At 48.8% G+C, this 19,914-nt stretch overlaps 1 protein-coding gene across 3 annotated transcripts in view; it reads right to left on the bottom strand.

The window, feature by feature from the left end:
* The window catches only part of NOL4L (nucleolar protein 4 like), a 105,948-nt gene that overhangs the window by 16,670 nt on the left and 69,364 nt on the right, over nt 1-19,914 (bottom strand). For 2 of the 3 annotated variants that reach the window (XM_073308637.1, XM_073308640.1), the window contains one exon: nt 14,659-14,800. In XM_073308637.1, the coding sequence (XP_073164738.1) occupies nt 14,659-14,800 (142 nt within the window). Of the gene's footprint in view, nt 1-14,658; nt 14,801-19,260; nt 19,402-19,914 lie in introns of those variants that run through there. The other variant, XM_073308638.1, reaches the window with a different exon arrangement.

Here is a 19,914-nt window from a genome sequence, read left to right as displayed (position 1 = left end):
AAGAGCTCTGCGCCCCCCCGGGGATGCATGTACCCTTGGTTGAGAACGACTGACCTAGACCATCCCTGACGTATGCTCCACACACTGCCCTTCTGCTGATACCAGCTGTTCTATGAAACCCTTTTACTTACTTGTGCACCAGCTTCTAAACTGTTCCCTTCTTCTTTCCTCCTCCTCCCAAAACTGCCTGGTTTGTACCAGCCACCAGACTCTCGCCCCTGCCCTTCCTGTCACACAGTTGTTCTGATCCACTTATTTGTCTGAGCGATGACCAGAGCTGACCTAATCCTCAGTGTGGTATTTAAGTTCCTCTGTGTGGCTCCCTCCTGAATGGGCTGCAGTCCTAGGGTTCGCAAAAAGAAAAGGAGGACTTGTGGCACCTTAGAGACTAACCAATTTATTAGAGCATAAGCTTTCGTGAGCTACAGCTCACTTCCTCAGATGCATATCGTGGAAACTGCAGCAGGCTTTATATATACACAGAGAATATGAAACAATACCTCCTCCCACCCCACTGTCCTGCTGGTAATAGCTTATCTAAAGTGATTTCCAGCACAAATCCAGGTTTTCTCACCCTCCACCCCCCCACACAAATTCACTCTCCTGCTGGTGAGTCCTAGGGTTGCTGTTCCTGAAACAGGGGCACAATTGAGCTGGAATATGTGGAATGCCGGGCTGTGTCCAGACAGGGCTGGGAGCTAATGGATGGGATTTGGCTGAGGAATGTGTCCGAGGCAGGAGAAGCAGGTGCGCCCCTGGTGCCCGGATACGAGTGGAAGAGCGTGCTTCCCTGGAGCATCCCTGACCCGTGTCTGTGTGCCCCTTGCCTGGGCATCTCTGTAGGTGCATTGTGCTTCAGCAGAGTTCGCTGTGTGGTCTGTTCATGCTGTGAACCTGCATGCGCTCAGTCCAATGACTCCTTGCTGGCGAACGTTCATACTCCATGTCGCTGTGCTTCCTGGGCCTGTGTGTTACGGCTGCCTGCCTGCACGAAGAGCGAGCCCTGGGCCTGTGTGTTACGGCTGCCTGCCTGCACGAAGAGCGAGCCCTGGGCCTGTGTGGATGTTGTGAGGGCAGAAGCCCCTTGTTTATTCAGCCTCTGCCATGAGGCAGGAGCACAGAAATCAGGCAGGCTGCTCTTGGAGAGCTGGGAAGGGCTCGGGATCTCTCTCCCCCTCTGCCTGGCTGACAGTTTGAGACCTGGCCCTCCCCTGCTCTGCTTCTTCGGGGCTAGACAGGGCTCCCAGAGGGAGGCTGTGGCCTTATCCAGTGATGCCTCTCAGAAGGATTAAGAAGAATTATTCCTCTGCGCAGAGGCACCAGCCGCACGACAGGCCCTGCTGTAAGCCTGGGCATCGCCACAGCAACAGAGCTGCTCCTCTCAGGGTGGCCAATCACAGACCTCCCTCTAGGCCAATGGGAGAAAATCTCAGCTGCCTTGGGACCTCTCCTTGCTGATCATTTTCTCCCTAGCTTAGAGGCAGCTCCTCGCCCCAGGCTGCAGCTGGAGTGCAGCACGCTTGCTGGCTGTGCTCAATCTACCTGCCCTCCTTCCTGCAGAGACCAGGCCTAGCCGAGAGCTCACGCTCTCTGCATCGTGACCGCACAACTGGCCAAAAGCACAGACCCAACCATTGCTACTTGCACTGGGGTGGAGAAGGCCTGGTTTCCAGGATCTCTGCTGCCTCCAACCACACCACACCCCCCAGCACTTGAGGCGGTAGTTAGCATTATTCTGGCTGAGTAATAATTTGAGGACGTGTTACAAAGGTGTCAAAACTCTAACTGAGGCAGATGCATTGCAGCCTTTCTCCTTACGTGCAGGTATCCACGCCAGCCTCAATCCCCAGGCTGGAATTACCCCGGCTGATGGTCAACCTTCCATGAATGCCCACTCTCCTCCCAGCCACCCTGTTGACAGAATGCCCAGTGTCCATCCCCCCAAGAGCTCACAATTCCAATCCATGTCAAAACCCACCAGAACCTCTACTGCCCAGCTACTCAAACACCTATCCACCTCAGCACAGAATTCCCACTGCTGTCTACAACCAAAGCAGAAGGTCTAAGAGGCCATCTCTAGGACAGCTGTCCACACCAAGTACCCTCCTAGAGAATCAAGTTTTGAGTCCATCTTCCCCAGGGTCTTGCACTTGCTTTTGCACACCATTTCAAGCATGCAGAAGACACACACTATCTGAAGATTAAATTTATATCCAATTTCAGTGTAACAATCTTGGGTTTGTTACAGACAAAAAATATGAAGGACATTCCAGAAAACTTGTTAGCAACCTGTACAGATGTAATAAAATGCAATGGCGGTCTGAAACAAATGCCCAGTAGCTTCTGCAGGGAGAATGTATTTGATTTCAATCTAGAATGAACGAAAGTACTTACCAAAGAAATCTGCAAACAAATTAGCCACAGTTTATACATTTTTATAGGCTATGCTGCTCGCAGCACCTCTCTATATTAACAGTGTCCAATTCATTCCAACAGGAATAAGACACTCTAAGGAAGTTATGGAGAAGCTATTTCAAATACAGATATAGACACCTTTGGATCAGGGTAAGAAGAGCTTTAGCAAACTTATGAATGCAGAACTTCACTGAAATCCCGGCTTCCTTCTGTTCAGGACCTACACATGAGGTTCTCTCAATAATTGTCACCAACACAGGGGTCAACAAGACTGACTTGCCTTACACTGCAAAGGGACAAAACACAGAGCAAGGAGTCCCTAAGGCCTGAGGGTTGAATATGGAGATTTTGTGAACAAAAGCAAGGGGCTCTGCTGGCAGGGCAGAGGTCTCCCTCCCAGGTACAAGTGGAGGGTTCTCTAAACAGAGCATGAATGATACCTAGTGCACTGGAATATAGCAACAGGACTCCCTGGGTTAGAGCACAATGAACATAGAGATTTCACCAGTGCCAGCCCATCACGCTCTCACCACGACGCTGTGCTAAGAGCAGGACTGAGCATCGGTGAAATGTAAGTAGCTGTACAAAGCCTGAGCTGCCCCACAGCAAGGGGGTCGAGGGACCATTTAGCCTTTTTTCCTGTTCATAAACCAATCCCCATTTTGTTATTTGTAACCATTTGCCAGATCATTTGGCTGGGAAAATTCCAGCCCTGTGGGGTGTTTGAGTTCTTTGCTTCAACCAAGCTATTTTGTGTTGCGATTGGTCGCTCTGTCCACATGGGCCTGTTGCCGCTTTCTGACTGGACGACCAACCTTTGGAGAATAGCTAGCAGTGAGGGATGCGTTCCCAGTTTGAATTCTCAGACAAATAACTGTTAGTGTTAAAAAGTGTGAAACTTTGCGGATTTGTACACGTTTCCACAAACGGTTGGCGAGTGCCGGAACGCACACATACACCAAACAGTACAACTCTGTGAACAGCAGGGGAGCAAAGCCGGGCTATGCAGCCATGAATATATTAATTATCCCAACAGCACAAGCCTCATGAGCAATGTTCCCTCTAATTTCTGACAGGCCGTGTGCGCAAAAAAATTCTTCTGTGCAAATGTTTGTGTGCGCGGTGTTTCGCCGTGTGTGTGGGCTTTAAGATCTGTGTGCGTGCGCACACGCGCACAGCTTAGAGGGAATGGTGCTCATGATCTCGCTGCTCTCAGCTGGAGTTTGGTTAAGTGAGAAGCCCCTCCAATGAGGATAACTGGAAGTCCCCATGCACCCCGAAGCCCTAATTGAGGCAGATGGAACTGTAAAAACAATGTAACTTTTAACTGTTCTGATCTTTCATTCAGAAAATAAAATATTTAAATTTCACATGTAATCTTTGGCAGCTGGAATTCCGATGGCAGAAGTTCTGATCCTGAGAGACACTGAAACCCATGAACTGGAATTTAACAGGTCCAAGTTGGCAATGCAGGCCTGAAACAAGACTGAAAATCAAAACTATCTTATGAATCCAGGCTTGTGCAGAAAACCAGCTTGTCCACCAGCCACAGTTGCACAGGCCTTGTTTTAACGTGCTCTAGGCAGGAGTATTGTTCTCTGGTGCAGGGGCTGATTGAACACATGCTTGGCTGCAAACTCAAAGCTCCTCCGCCATAGTTATGAGCATCCAAGGGAGCACTGTCTGGCTTCTGGAGCGAGGAAGCTGACAGCAGCATCTCCAGTCTCTCTTCAGCTTCACCAATCCTAGGAAAGTGTCGAGGGAGGGACAGACAAATGGCTCGTGGCTCTTCAGGAAGGCTCGAGTGGGGGGATCAGTCATTTACTAAACACATTAATCAGGGCTCAGCATTTTCATTTGAAGGAGGCGCCTGGATTATCCTTGATTTCTGTGACACTGGATTTGCAGAGATCAGGAAGGGAAGGGGAGATTTTCAACACCTGCTCCCTAGGCGGTTTTATGGCCGGGAAGTGGTTGGGTTTAACGTCTATTTTAACGTAGGGCAATGTGCTACCGACCAAAGAGGGAATTAGAGATGAATGGGGCAAATTGTTCCTCCGCCTGTCACATCTCCAGCCTGGAGACAAAACCCTCTTTTGACTCAGAAAACAGTGAGCTTATGTAAGAGCCAGCAGCCCACGGGAACCTCCCAGCAATACAACAGCCCCACTCAGTCACAGTTCTGTCACAGCCCACCCAATCGCCACCCAGGACTTTGAAGGACTCTGGAATAATTGACCAATTGCTGTGCAGGACTTTCAAGGGCTCTGCCATCCTCCACCAGTCAACATGCAGGACTTTCGATGGCTTTGTGATTATCTACCAGAACTAGAAGCAGTTTGGGTCAGTACCGCCAGCTCCTGTTCTCACAGGATCACACATGATCCTGTCATATAATAAGCCAACCGCCCATCCGGAGTCTCCGTGTCAAGGCCATTGTCTCTGGCACAGATTCTCCCCTTCACTACAAAAGGAAATACACAGTTTCCACACTGAAATGTCACCAGCACCGAACTTTACATCTAGCTTTAAAAAGACTGTCAAAACTGTTCAAAGCACCTCACCGATGTCTCACTGTAACAACAGCCAGGAAGATGAAAAGTGCCATCAATTATTCACTCACAAAAGAGATGAGAAGGGGGAGGAGGAGAAAGAGGAGAGGCTGCAAAGGAGAGAGACTCAATACAAATTAGAGAGACAGAGTGAGAATGGGGGGGCCTCGTGCGGGGGCCATTGCTGGGAGGGAGACCAATGTTAATTAAAGGCAAAAGAGCAGCCTTGAAGGACTCCTCCTCACCCAATGACCAGAGGGGCCAGCCAGCACCAATCTGCTTCGATCCAGCCCCAGCTCCCACTAAGAGGCAGGGATGAAGACCCATTACCAGGAAGCCCATCTTCTCTAGTGCCTGCCTGGCTGATTTCCTTTGAGATGATTAAAAAAATTGTTCAGGGGAGCAGAGCAGGTGAGGCTGGCCAATATCCAGTTAAGGCGTCCTATTTCCTGTCTTTTTGCATTAATGCAAACCTCGTGATGCCCAGACAAAGTGTCCATCCTCCACCCCCGTGACTGTATTCTGCCAGTGTCTTCACTGAGCCAGACATCTGGTAATGCTGGACACAATGTGTCTCTACTGACAAGTTCAGCTGACAAGGGAGTGCTGTTTGCTCTCTCCTGCATTGTGTAGGAAAGGTGTCTCCTCGTGCTATCTCCCAGCGCATTTCCCCCCTCTCCCTCACCCCCCCTGCCAGCCTAATGGCATGAGGCCAGCTTTGCTGTACAGGCAGAAGGAGTGGCTGACTAGAGCACTCCTCAGGATCTGGGAGGGATGGAAGTTTTCCAGTTTGCCTACAGGAGCCAAAGCCCAGAAGCCAACACAGCAGAACAGCAACATCTCGACAAGCAGTCTCCTTGGCCTGGTCTTCCTCTTCCTAATGTGATGGCCTGTGCCATCCCCTCATGCTCCATATTGTGGCCCTTCCAGCACTATGCTTCCTTTGCCACTGTGCAGCCAAGTTTTGCCCTTAGGTCTTTTATTAAGAAGGATTTTCTCTTTCCTTTTCTAACAGGTTTTAGGCTTGGTTTGTTCTAAAAAAGAGTCTACGTTTGTCTCTGGGAAATGAGGGCAGGGCTCTAGGGTGGGTCAGGGATTAGGAATGGGAGACGGAGCCTTTCATCTCTCCATTGCTGGCAAGCCGATTCAAACGCAGCCAATGGGGACCGAAGGTGGTTACTGCCTGAGAACCAGTCAGTGCTGCCACCCATGGCAAATGCATTTGGTGGGTCTAAGCACAGTTCCTAGTGAGCAGATGTACATCATCACCACTGACACCAGCTGCTCCCCTCTTTGGCTGTCAATGGCTCAATGGGCTATGGAGACAGAGATGTCCTCTCAACCCCACAGGTGGGTACTTCTTAGGTCAGGGGGAGTCATAAAGGCTGGGTGGCATGGGAAAAACTCACCAGGCTGGAGTCTGTGTTGTGGTTAAGTTGGGGACTTCTGTAATTGGTGAATTTGGTCAATAAAATCCAAAATAGCTAAACTAAACAGTAACAGGGAAAGGGGTGAAATTTGCCATCAATTAACCGGCTTAATCTGCATCCCTGCTTAGGCACTGGGAGGGCAATTTAGGGAAAGCTCTGCTTGATTTACATGCAGAAAGCGTTACCATCTGGCAGAAGATGTTTTTTAGTTAGAAGCAAAGGCAGGCAGAAGCCAGACAGGAAGGAAAGCCTGGACAGAGAGCGTGCACAGGCTAGCAAGGATGTTTCGGGAGCAGCTTTGGATTTCCCAAACCTGCAGCAGCAGCAAGAGAAAAGGCTTCAAAAGCCTCGTATTCCTCAAAGAAGCTGACCTAAGGTGTCTGTGACTAGTCTGGAAAGGGCCTAGGAAAGAGAACAGCTGCCCTGAGAGACCTCTAGCAGGGTGGGCAGGATTTACTGATCCCTGCTGCAAGGGCTGTAGCTCTTCTACACTGATGACAGATCCAGGAGGGCTGGAAGAGCACAGAGTCAGGGAGCCTCAAGAGATGATGATGGGCCACTAGGTGAAATCTGCAGGAAGCCAGCCAATGGCCCAAGGCAGTACTCACTGGACTGTGATTTGAGAGGAAGCTATTTGGTGGTTACCTGCATGGGAAATCAGACATGTGTGCTCAGAGTGTCATAGAAATGCCAATTTGGCTGTCAATGTTCTATGGGTCAAATTCAGCCCTCAGTTACACCCCTGCCTGAAACCCCACTAAGTCCCTGGGGTTGCGTACATGTGACTGAGAACAGAACTTGCCCCTTCTCCGGAGGTGAGCTGGACCTTTAAGAGGAGCTCAGGCCCAGTCTCCACATCTGTGCCAGGGTTCTCTCCCCAGTCATGTGACCGAGAGGTAGGTGTGCTGGGAACTATAAAGTGCAGCCTCTCCATTAAGTGGGGGGAGTAGTAGTTTGCTGGGTAAGCCGGGGGGGGGGGGGTGTTCACTTAAGTGAGCTTGGGAAGCACTCAGTCCAACAGGGACTGTGGAAAAGGCCTGTGAGAAGACAGGATAAAAAAACTAGGAGGGGTGTCTCCAGAGGAGGAAAAGGTCTGAGGCAAGGCCTGGTGTGGGTATAGGTCCTTGTTTAGGGGCCCAAGCCAGGCCTTGTTGAGAGGATGAGAGGCACCCTACCCTCTTCTGCCCTGTATTAACATGGGGGAGACTGGGGCAGACCCTGAGAAGGGTGCAGGATTATGGAGCCCAGAGAGAGCCCAGGAAAGAAGTATGCTGTCTGGGGGTGGTGAAGGAGTGTCACAAAGGCCCTGTGTCAATGGAGATGAAGATTGTGGGCGGCCAAGGATGCATTTTCATTCCTTACCCTGGAAGGGGTGGGCTCTTGCTTTGACTGGAGGGCCCGAAAGCACCACAATGACCACCGATGGACACTTCAGCCTGGAAGGGAAACTGAGGAATGGATATGCTACTGGATGTGGTAAGTGACCCTGTTACAGCCCTATATGTATAAGCAGAAAAGTGTGCAGCAGCTCTGAGGGGCTGGGAGTAAAGCTTTTGTCATGTCTGAGGGGAACATGTAGCATCATGCTGGAGGCTAGTACCAGGTGTGACCTGGGCACCTGAGAAGCCTGTAAGCTGAGGGTGCAGCAATGCTGATAGCTAATGGTGAACTTGCTGCATGAATGTAAACCCCAGTTCCTGGTACGTGCTGACCTAGACCCATGCTCTCCTGGGAGGCTCCTCTCCAAGCAGAATGTCCAGCAATAAATTGCTTAGGAAGTCTAAAGCCTTGTGACACACCAAGGTAACCATGCACCACAGTGCACAAACTGCACCAGAAAGGAGGTGAGTGTCTGGGGACGTCCTGGGTACTGCCTTCACCCCTCACCCAATCCACAGTGGTTGGTCCAAGGAATCTCTGTGATACCCCTCCCAGGCCCCACTCGAGGAGCATGTCCAAGGAATACCCCCAGTATCTGCCCCATAGCTGCCTCCTTAAAACATTCTCAAGGGAAATGCTTCCTTCCCCTGGCCTTGAGGAGCATCTCCAGGGGACATCCCTGATAGCCTGTTTAGCACTAAGCAGGTTAATCATGTCCTTCCTCTTAGGGTGGGGATTAGTGACCACTCCCCGACGCAGAACAGATTCTGCAGTGGCCCTGCCAATCAAACACTGGATCAGTACCAAGGCATGCCTTGGCTGAAAGGGGATCTGTCCCAGCAGTGACACAGGAGAATGCTGTGCTGCCCACTCCCTGCGGTAGGGAAATGAGTCTACGCTCAAGGGCTGGTTTTCCTTAGACTGGTTTTTTTTGTTTTGTTTTTTGTTAAACTGATGTGGGGATGGGTTAAGATCCCTTCTCCCTCCCCCATGCTTTGTGCTGAGAGCACCTGCAGCCTGATCCCTGACTAAGGTAGCTGAGTGGTGACAGTTCTTTGTGGCAATGTCACGGATTGCAATGTATTATCCATTTTGGGGAGAACTCCTAGAAAATCTGGTGGGACTTCGCTGCTCCATACTAGTCCCAGAGAGACCATCAGGAACCAGTTAGCAAGTAAAAAACCACCATAAATACACATGATCCAGGGACCTGCCTCCCTAAATGCTTGGTATTTAGTCTGAATGATTTGTAATCTGTAATCTACTAGTAAATGCACCATAATGCAGTATGTAGAAATACAATGTCCTAGTGCCATGATTCACTGCGGCATTGGGTATTACTCTCTGGCTGAGATGGGGACAGACCTCCAGGCTGCATGCGCAATGGATAGACTTCACTATACTTCTCTATGGTTGACAAGTTCGGCCAGATGGAGAAGGGCAGAACCAAAACTAGTAAGAAAATGGTTCACCCCTTGCAGTGAGGTAAAGCTCCCTGTAACCTCCTGGGCATGAGAAAGCCATAAGGCCCATTTGCCTAGCAAGTTTCTGTAACTTGTGTTTTGTTGGACTGGATGATTGCATGGGATGCCTAGAGAGGAAAAGGCAAATTCTGCACTGTATACTGACACTGTACCAGGTGATGATACCGTGATCATCTCTTTGACCCCAGCAAATTAATCCCTCCAGGCTGCCCTGGAAAATGGCTCTCGCAGTTGGTAGTAAAAAGTTCCCATTCATCTTTGCTCAGGCTTTGGGCATCCAGTCACTTCCTTTTGGGCAACTTAAGATATGAGTAACATTCAAGTTGGGCAGGAGATGTGCAAGAACCTCACATTTCCCATTGCGGGAGCAGCAGAGTCATAGAATCATAGAATATCAAGGTTGGAAGGGACCTCAGGAGGTCATCTAGTCCAACCCGCTGCTCAAAGCAGGACCAATCCCCAATTAAATCATCCCAGCCAGGGCTTTGTCAAGCCTGACCTTAAAAACTTCTAAGGAAGGAGATTCCACCACCTCCCTGGGTAATGCATTCCAGTGTTTCACCACCCTCCTAGTGAAAAAGTTTTTCCTAATATCCAACCTAAACTTCCCCCACTGCAACTTGAGACCATTACTCCTTGTCCTGTCCTCTTCTACCACTGAGAATAGTCTAGAACCATCCTCTCTGGAACCACCTCTCAGGTAGTTGAAAGCAGCTATCAAACCCCCCTCATTCTTCTCTTCTGCAGACTAAACAATCCCAGTTCCCTCAGCCTCTCCTCATAAGTCATGTGTTCCAGACCCCTAATCATTTTTGTTGCCCTTCGCTGGACTCTTTCCAATTTATCCACATCCTTCTTGTAGTGTGGGGCCCAAAACTGGACACAGTACTCCAGATGAGTCCTCACCAATGTCGAATAGAGGGGAACGATCACGTCCCTCGATCTGCTCGCTATGCCCCTACTTATACATCCCAAAATGCCATTGGCCTTCTTGGCAACAAGGGCACACTGCTGACTCATATCCAGCTTCTTGTCCACTGTCACCTCTAGGTCCTTTTCCGCAGAACTGATGCCTAGCCATTCGGTCCCTAGTCTGTAGCTGTGCATTGGGTTCTTCCGTCCTAAGTGCAGGACCCTGCACTTATCCTTATTGAACCTCATCATATTTCTTTTGGCCCAATCCTCCAATTTGTCTAGGTCCCTCTGTATCCTATCCCTGCCCTCCAGCATATCTACCACTCTAGAGTAACACACAAGAAAACGGAAGCAGCTGGTTCTTGCACTATTACTGTGCTGTAGAGTGAGTCTGTGCACTGTGGGACCCCATGGCTCACTCTGTGTACTTTTATGCAGTTAGCAGTGTCAATCGTATGTGAACCCCACCTCTGCTGCTGATACAGGGCCTCTGAAATTCTCCCAGACAGTGTCTTTTACTATCCCTGTTGGTATGTACCAAAGTCATTAGCTCTAATTGGGTCCCTTTGCTGTTTCAAAGGTTAACACACAGTTTGCAGCAGGATAATAGCAGGCCAAGGTTTCTGAGCACTGAGACAGAATAAGGTGGTTTTTGTCTGAGTTGCTTATTGCTCCCTAAAGATTTAGCAGACACCAACACCCCAAGGCAAGACAAACTTGCCTCTTGTGCACCCTCCCACCACACCCACTATCGCACTCAGAACAGGCTGTCAAACCAATCGGGAGGTTCTGTATAGCATTTCCTTGTAGGGCTCTTCAAATCATGGAACTTGCTGCTTTGTCCTTAAAATAAAGTTTTTGAAATCTATCTATAGTTCATGATCTTAGCACTGGGTCCCTCTGATTAGATGGCAACTGTGCATTACAACTTTCTTTTGTAAACAGTCTTTCATGGAATGTGTATTGCAAATGCCTTTACAGCTAAACAATAGCAGGACAGAGATTTTCAGACACAGAAGAGGAAGGATAGGAATGTTTTCCAATGAGATGTAGCGAAAAGATGAAATGTGCCTGTTCCCATGGACAGGAACTGCAGAGGAGACGGTGCTCATGCACCACTGGCATTGGGACTGTGGGAGCAACAGAGAGAACTGAAACAGACACGGCTCATGAGGCAAGTCCAAGGAGGGTTTAAAAGACAAGGAAGGAAACTGGACTCTGCTCCATGTTGTGAGATACTTGACAGTGCGGGTACCTCTTTTTCTATTTGTCAAACAAAATATCTGACACACACATCCCTTCCTGCCAACTGCTCCAGCTGTGCATCCTGCCCTATTACTGACCCAGCCAATGACTTGTTTCTTGTGCTTGCTGGAGTAATCCATGGCCACAGTTTTGGAGCCATTATCAGGTCTTGAAAACAGCCCTCACTAGTCAATGCGAAGACCAAAGCACTCACTCAGACTCCTACAAGACCTGGCACTTAAATGCAAAGTGTGTTTCCGCTGTCCAGTTGCAACTCCTGGTGTAGTGCAGTGTTTGTTCAGGTCAGTTGCCCCTTCACCTGCTGGCTGCTGAAATCCAGCCCAGGGCTGTTGTGACAAAGCTGTTAGCAGATGGCCTCAATCCAGTTCCTAGTGGACAGATGTCCATCCCAAAACCCCTTACAAAATGGGGACTAACTGGTCCCTTTGTTGGCCGTCTCAGCAGAGAGGGTAAAGGACTGAATGGTCCTGGCCATCCACCCAGCTGGGGAGGGAGGGGGCATGGCCCCTTCAGGTCAGGGGCAGGGTGTTTGCATTGCTACTCTCTGGACTATCCCTGTCCTATGGACAAATAGACAAATTTGGGCAATAAAAAAATCGCCATATCCACTCGATAGCTGTAAGGGGACAGACCCTTGACCCAGGACTCCACGGAAATGGGCATGGTTTAAAAACTGTGGCTCATTAAATTCTCTCTCCCTTTAAGCCCCATTTGCCTCTCCATTTCCCCAACTCTCAGTAGCTGTTGTCCTGGACTATCCCTCCCACCATCACATTTTCCTCACTTCTGTTTTGTCTCCTGTTCCTGAAGCATCACTTCATTCCTCCCCTCTCAGCCCTTCCCATCACACCCTCTGGCTGATTCCATTCTTGATGTTGCTGGCAACTGGACTGGCCAAGGCCTTCCATCCCAGTGGCACCAGTCCACATCCTAAACTCACTCCAGCACGTGATATGGGCCATTGGTATTCACTGGAAATACAAAATCATCCCTAGCTCTTAGTCAGTCCTGTAAAATTCCATAGTATCTGCCAGTCTAATGGAGACCCCAATAATCTGGTTTCAATTAAAGTGTCCTCCACAGCCAGCATGCTTATTCTTTGTCTCTATCACCTCTGATCAGTATATTCCATCGCTCTCCTGCCCCTGACCCATATGAGAGAGACCCTAAGGCATGTGCACAGACTCGACAGGGGAGAAGAAATCACATGTACAGTTTAAACTCTAGTCGGCCCCTGAATTGAATGAAAGGAGCTACAGAAGAGAGGGTTTCCCTAAGCAGAAACCAGAGGTGTGGAGCCTGATTGAAATGGAATGCTTAACGTTTAATGAGTGATTATAAACCTTCTGTGCCAAAGATCTGCAGCCCTTCCTCCCCTTGTCCTACACTGACACCTGCACCATGACAGCCCCACAAAAATAAGGAGCACTCACCATCCGGGGTGTAGAGCTTTTGTGGGCTGTGCATCCTTGAGAAAGGATACTCGCCCTTGGAGAGAGAAGTGTTATTCCCATTATACTCACACTGCAATTCCCAAAGTGGGTGGGGAGACAAAACTTTAGTCTCAGTGAAGAAATCTTAAGCTTCTGCCTAAACCATTGTCCTTTAGCACACTGCAGCGCTGGGGAAATGGATCCAAAGCATTTCATTCTAGAGCATTCATGAACAACAGGCATTGGAATGCCATGCTGCATCACAAACCGTGGGCTGGGAAATGTTCTGTCACCAGAGCTGCAAAGTACAGTGGAGTAGAGAAATACGAGCCTAGAACCATAGGTGTGGAGGGTACTACGTGCTGAAGAACAGAGTGCTGAGTGCAATAGATGATGGCACAGCCTGATGCCAAGCCCTTCTAAGCATCACTTCTGCGGCACTTGAAGTGGTGTGACAACAAGCTGTGTTACCCTCAACAGGTCCCTCCACCTACCGTGCTGCAATTGGACTGTACAGGGCTTAGCGATGTATTCATGAGGGGGGGAGAAAGGCTAGCCTGTCTTCTACCACTGACACCGGGACACCCTGCAGAGCAGGCAAGTTTCACATCCTTACTGCTGCCTGTGTGAGCCTACTGGGCAGGCGCTGCTAGCTTTAAAGACAGCAGTTTCTCAAAACAGCAGCTTTGCAACATAAACCAAACTTGCCCCGTTGTATCTGAGTGGACAACGCACCAGGGCACCAACACTCTGCCTCTGGCCATGAGTGGCTAAAACCCACGCCAGGCAGATATGCTGGCCCAAAAGCCCTTTCTTTCTCACAGTACAGGGTGGCTTTCCAGTCCCTCCTCTTAAAGCACCACTAACTTGATCTGAGTTGCCCCAAGATGCACCCACTTCCTATCAGCTCTCAAACTGCCTCTGCACAGAGCTCTCTGGAGACAATGAGGGATTCAGCCACTTGAGAATGGGGCAGAGTCAGTAGTCTGACTCTCATTCTAATACCATGGAGATGAACTTTGACCTGAACTCGGACTTCCACCCCTTAGTTACTTTTCTAAAGCCAACATGTTTCATGGAGCACCCCTCCTTACCAGCCTGCCTCCCCTCACCCATTCCATGCTGCTCAACCTTGACCCTTCTCAATTACCTGCACTACCCAGGCAGATACCCCCGCTTCTCATCTATGCATCCCATTCCCACTGCTGAGCATCCAGCTTCTTCTTGGGGATCAAAACCACTCCAAAACGTGTAACTCAACTGAATGCTTCCGGCTGCGAAGCCCATATCTCAGGGCCTTGCCATGCTCCTTCATCCCTCCCTCTGCACCTCCTGCATCACAGTGCTCAGACCTGATTCTAGCCCTGCCAATGTGTTCAGCTCTAGGAACAAGTGTGTCCAGTGCATGTCACGGTAACTCCATTGCCTCTTGTCGCAGGAAGTGTCTCTTATCCACTATCTGGATTCATGAAAAACTTAGAACCATGTTGCGATGCCCCAACCCACGGAGACCTTATCACAACCATCAGCTGCAACAGAGTATCGCCAGACAGGTGCCAGCAGCACTGAGAGAGATGGAACGTACACTAGTTCCACGTGGTACCAACAAGAGGGGTTTGACTCCAGTGCAGTCCCTGGGCACGTACTGCTATGAAATCCATCCCTCAGGTGAGACATCGGATTGAAATGGAGCAGTTAAAGTTTAATGAGTGACTAAAAACCGCCTATGCCAAAGACGTGCAGCCCTCCCTTCCCCTGCCCCATGGACGTCAGGAGCACTCACCATCCTCCTGGCTGTGGAGATTCTGAGGGCTGCGCATGCTCTCGTCCTGACTGGGGCTCAAACTGGAGTTAAGATGCTGGTCAGCTGAGATCCATGTGGAGTCGTTCATATCAAAATCCTCGCTGCTCACCGATGTCTCATCCTGAAAGCGAACGGCAAAAGGGTTAAATCTGCTTTGGTTTTGAAGCTCCTGACCACATCCCTTTGGGGGTACAGCAGCTCCTGCATCCCCAAAGAAACGTGTTCACCTCTTGGCATTCAGGGACTCTGAAAATAGCCCTTCCCATCATGCTCTGGGCTAGGTAGCATTTCCCCTGCGGAGAGCACCAGTGCTCTGCTTCCTGTTTGAAGACGTGCCTGAGGAATGGCTCAGTCTGTAATTGAGGACAATTAGAAAGAGCTCGCATCCTGTAGGAGCGGATGGCTGAGCCCTGCAGTTTACCCTTTAATCTCCATCGACACTACAGTGTGTCCGTGGCAGATAAATGGCTCTGCAAGTGGCGCAGACAGGGTGTGACTTTCTTCAAATGGTTTCGAAAAGTATTAGACTGAACATTGTGTTTAAAAACCAAAAACGCACACCCAAACACCACCACCACCATTTCTCTAACCAAGCAGGAAGGGTCAGGCCAGATCAGCCACTAGTGAAAATCTATGACAGTATGCATCCGATGAAGTGAGCTGTAGCTCACGAAAGCTTATGCTCAAATAAATTGGTTAGTCTCTAAGGTGCCACAAGTACTCCTGTTCTTTTAGTGAAAATCTGCAGACCAGCTCTGATTTCCATGGAGATATGCCCATACACAGCAGCAGGGGATATGCCTGTAGTGTGGACAGGGCCTAAGAACCTGCAGCCTAACACTTAACCTCTGGTTTTCAGCATGAGACTAAGATCTTCAAAGGCTTCACAGGCCCTTGGATCTGCCTGCAGATTCCTGGGACTTTTCAGCAGGGCCAGGGCCAGAGATGCCAAAGAAGCCACAGTAACACCATGAAAGTGATGCAAATGGGACCTGAGGGGGAATAGCGAGCCCAGACACGATCCAGAAACATCTGTAGAACCCCAATTTTCTGGGTTCCCCTGCAGAAAGGGATGTCTAACCGCAGAGAGAAACCCATGGAGTTGGGTAAGCCAAGATGTGACCCGGAGGCTCTTCCACTCTCCGGAACAAGCATGTATGAACCACACGCAACACCACGATAGTGTGAAATGCACCCTTGCAATCTGTAGCAGGAGTGAGGCCTGCATTTTTTTTTAATTATAAATAATGCTCTACTCACTAGTCCTGCTGCTCTGAAAACTGCCAGCACTGAGGAGGGAACATGCCATTTCAGAAGTCATGGACACCCTCACTCGGCAATCCCACTGACTTTCCTATGGCATAGATTAAATTCCTCTCTCCCACTCCCACAGCTGCAAGGACATTCTTTCTCTTCCTCCTTTCTAACCTTTACTGTGCTTCAAGACACAGCCCTTGGATAGCTTCCAGAGCCAAAAGGTCAGCCACTGGATTTCAAAATCATCAGCATTATAAAAGCAGCAGTGAGATTCTGAATGAAAGGAGGAGCTAAGGAACCACAGAGCTGGGCCTTCCAAGCAGAGGCCACAGCAATACACTGTAATGAAGGAAGCACTGATAACATGGGGATATGCAACACATGTGCTGTAATGGTTCCTCTATCTGCCTTTTCTCTTGTTCCCTCCCAAAATAAGACCGAGACCCCATCAAAAGCTGTGGAGACACTGAACACGTGCCCAGAGTCACTTTCTGCTTTAGCTACTATTGCCTTGTATTTAAAACAACCTTTCACGGGCTTGTAGCCTCTCCATTTCCCTCCAGCGTTTTGAGCACTGGACAAAATACCAATCCCCACTCCTCTTCCTTGCACCAAGTAAGTGCCCCTCCAACCACCACCTGCACCTTGTAAAGCTGCTCTGCCTCCGGCAGACTTTTTTTTTTTTTTTAAATTGTGAACAAAATTCTGTAAGAACAGGTTTGACCTTTCTTCCTTCCTTGTCCCTGAAGAGCCATCTGCGCACTCAGGGCAGGAATTGCTGGGTTTAGCCTGCTCCCTCCCCCAACCCCCTCCTCACTGAGTTGTGCCTCAGAGGGAGTTTCCTGGAATTTACAGCTTCTGTACAGCCTCAGCTTGGACATTTGTAAAATCATACACTGGGCACAGCTAGTTACACGGGGAGGCTTCTACTAACCACACATGCACTCTTGCACTAGAAGGACATGGGCACACTCATGCTCACATGACAGGGCTAAAACATGCCGCTTCCAACCAAGTATGGACATACACGACTAGAACCCAGGCAGAAGCACACACATGCTTCCAAACCCATGGCAGCTTGGCCCAACAGGACACACTCAGGGTAAACAGCACTTTTTCTTGGCATTTTGGCTAAGATCCATACAACTTTTCTCTGTCTTCATTTGCAATTCATGGTTATAACATTTTTGACAAACGTGAACTGACATGGCTGGGGACAATAATGCCTATTCGATATGTGTCTATGACCTTAAATATTCTCTAAAAGTTTTAATCTGATACCCTTAGTTTCATAATAGGTAATGTATGTTGACACTGCAAAAAAAGAAACACAACACCAACAACCCTGGGGCAGTGAGTGTCAGAGCCTGGGTCTACAGACCTAGATAGGCAGGGCTCTCACTCCAGCATTAAAAATAGCAGTGTAGATGTTCCTGGTTGGGCTCTGAGACCCACTCCCCTCCCTGGGCTTCAGAGCCTGGCTCCAGCCACAGCAGGAATGTCTACTCTGCTACCTTGAATGCTCTGAGAACTGCTGAGGCTCTGAGAACTGCTGCCGTGTTTGTTTGTGTTGTGTGGTTTTTTGTTTTTGTTTGTTTTTGTTTTTTTTCCTCTTCTTACATAGACTGAACTGGAAGGGGATCTTCCACTGCTAACATTATATATATAGATATAGAGAGAGACACCAACCGACCATCACCATGGTATCTGGGCATCCTTACAAAGCTTAACCTGGAACAATGATCTTAAGTGGACAGACTAAATGCCAAGGTCTCCTGCTGCTCACAGCTTTCCATCGGACCAGTCCACATCAAGAGAAGGAGTGGGCCCAGAGTGCATCTTGCAGGGCTGAATGAAAATGGCCAGGCCCATGCTTAAGAAAATATCTTTAAGGTGCAAATTCTAGAGGAGACTGCCCTGTCTCAGCACCCACAAGCTCACCCATCGGATACTGGATTCTAGTACATATGTACAGATGTATGTTTATGCACACATGTACATATAGCATCTTTCCTATCAGTGTATTGTGAAACGCTGGGTTACATATAAAATCCCCCTCCGTACAATATATTGGCCTGTTATCCAACGCATTAATTTATCCGAGAGATATCGAGAAAGAAACTGACCCAGCTGTAAATGACTGAAGTCCAATAAGACTCAGGGCATGACTAGCAGTCTCTAACATGACCTATCAGCAAAAAGACCATGCTATTGAGGTGGAACCTTACAGAGGCAGGCGTCCTCCGCACCTTTTCAGCCTGGACTCCAACTGGGAGAACAAGAGCATTTACATTTAAAGACTCCAGTAGGATTAAGTTCCTGGCAGCGGTGCCCCGTTTTTGCAGCATGCAGATCTAGCAGTGTGACCAGCAGCATGGCAGTACCCCATCAATACCACACATAAAGCCAGCAGTGGGAACTGCCTCTTGGTAGTGTCCAATCAATACATCACCCACAGCTAACTCGTAACAGTGTCCTATCACAGCCACACACAATGGTTCCTGAAGTTCCTTGCAGCAGCACCCAAATAATGCTGCCCTGGGAGCTGCTTAGCCCTTGGTGCTCTTCCAGTCTCTCTAAACTGCAACACAGCCCAGAGTCATGGATGTGAGAGGCAGCATCTTCCTTCGCTGCCTTGCTAACACAAGTTCTGGATTTAGCCATTTAAGATGCCCTTAGCAGTGTCCTGTCACTACTAGCTAGTACTACACTGGTGGCAGTTGCAAACTTCCTCATCAGCGTATCCTGTCAAAGCAAATAAGGCCCTGAGCTCTGTGACTTCCTTGCAGTGCCCTATCAATGCCAGCAATGACTCGTGGCAGTGCCCTCCTTATGCCAGCGAAGATTCCAGGGATGCGAGACCCATCCAAACAATAACCTACAGCTTTTTTCCCCAGCTAGGACTCCAGTAATAACTTACATTTCAGCTTGTATGAGAGGGATAATTTTTCTGGCTGCAGCACAAAAAGGCTCGTGCACCCGAATACAGCATGGTGTCAAAACGAATGAAACAAGCCAGTTCAAAACATCTGATGGAAAAATCCCCTCTTAATTTTGCTCTGAATACCAATCCTGTGACTGGACAGTGGAGACGCTTATTGAAGCCGCCTCAGATTAAGTGAAATTTTTGAACAGTAGCACCAGCTACAATTCAGAGCAATACGGTAAATATAATCTGCCCTTCCCCTCCCTTTCAGCCTGTGAGTCAGGCAGCTCATTCTTTTCCTCTCTGGATTCTCAGGAGAATTCTCTCTGCTAATTTCTTCTTTCCTGTAAACAAACTTCAAATGAAACTTTCATTAAAAAAAGAACACAGTCCATTACCACAGCCTGGCTCCAGATTTGCCTTCTCTTCACCCGTACCATGCCAGTCATGACACAGATGAAAGCGACAGCAGCTGCCCTAATCAGCTAGCACAATCTCTTTTTCTTTCTCTTGCTCCCTCCTTCCTAACCTAACCTTCCTTCCTCCCTCCCACTCCCTTATCCCTCCCCTTTCCAGCTCTCAGGAGAGATCTTCTCACACTGCAGTAAAGTTCTGTTGCTTCATTTCTAGTGTTCATGGGATTGAATGATTAGGGGTCATGAAATACTCGTGCAGCTCCTTTTCTGAAAGGCAAAGCGAGTGCCTGTCGAGTATATTCACAGGGCCACACCCAAATATCTGAACGAGGACTCCAGGTACAGCAAGGGACTTGGAAAAACATCACTGCCACTCTCCTTCTCTCCAGTCCAATATTCACATCTGCTCTACAGATGGATTTGATCTAAACAGGTATTCTAGTTAGCAAAAGAAAATGCATGTGCAATATTAATAATACTTTGCACCTCTATAGTACCTTCCATTCAAGAATCTTCAAGCACTTTATAAACATTCGTAAATTTTAAGCCCCACCATTTCTCTTTGAATTAGAGCAACAGTATTCCTATTTCAGAACTGAAGAAACTGAGTCACCAATAGCTGCAGTGATTAGCTGA

Source organism: Lepidochelys kempii, chromosome 13, assembly GCF_965140265.1.
Source record: "Lepidochelys kempii isolate rLepKem1 chromosome 13, rLepKem1.hap2, whole genome shotgun sequence".
NCBI classification, from domain to species: Eukaryota; Metazoa; Chordata; order Testudines; family Cheloniidae; genus Lepidochelys; species Lepidochelys kempii.
This window is presented reverse-complemented; position numbering and strand designations above follow the sequence as displayed.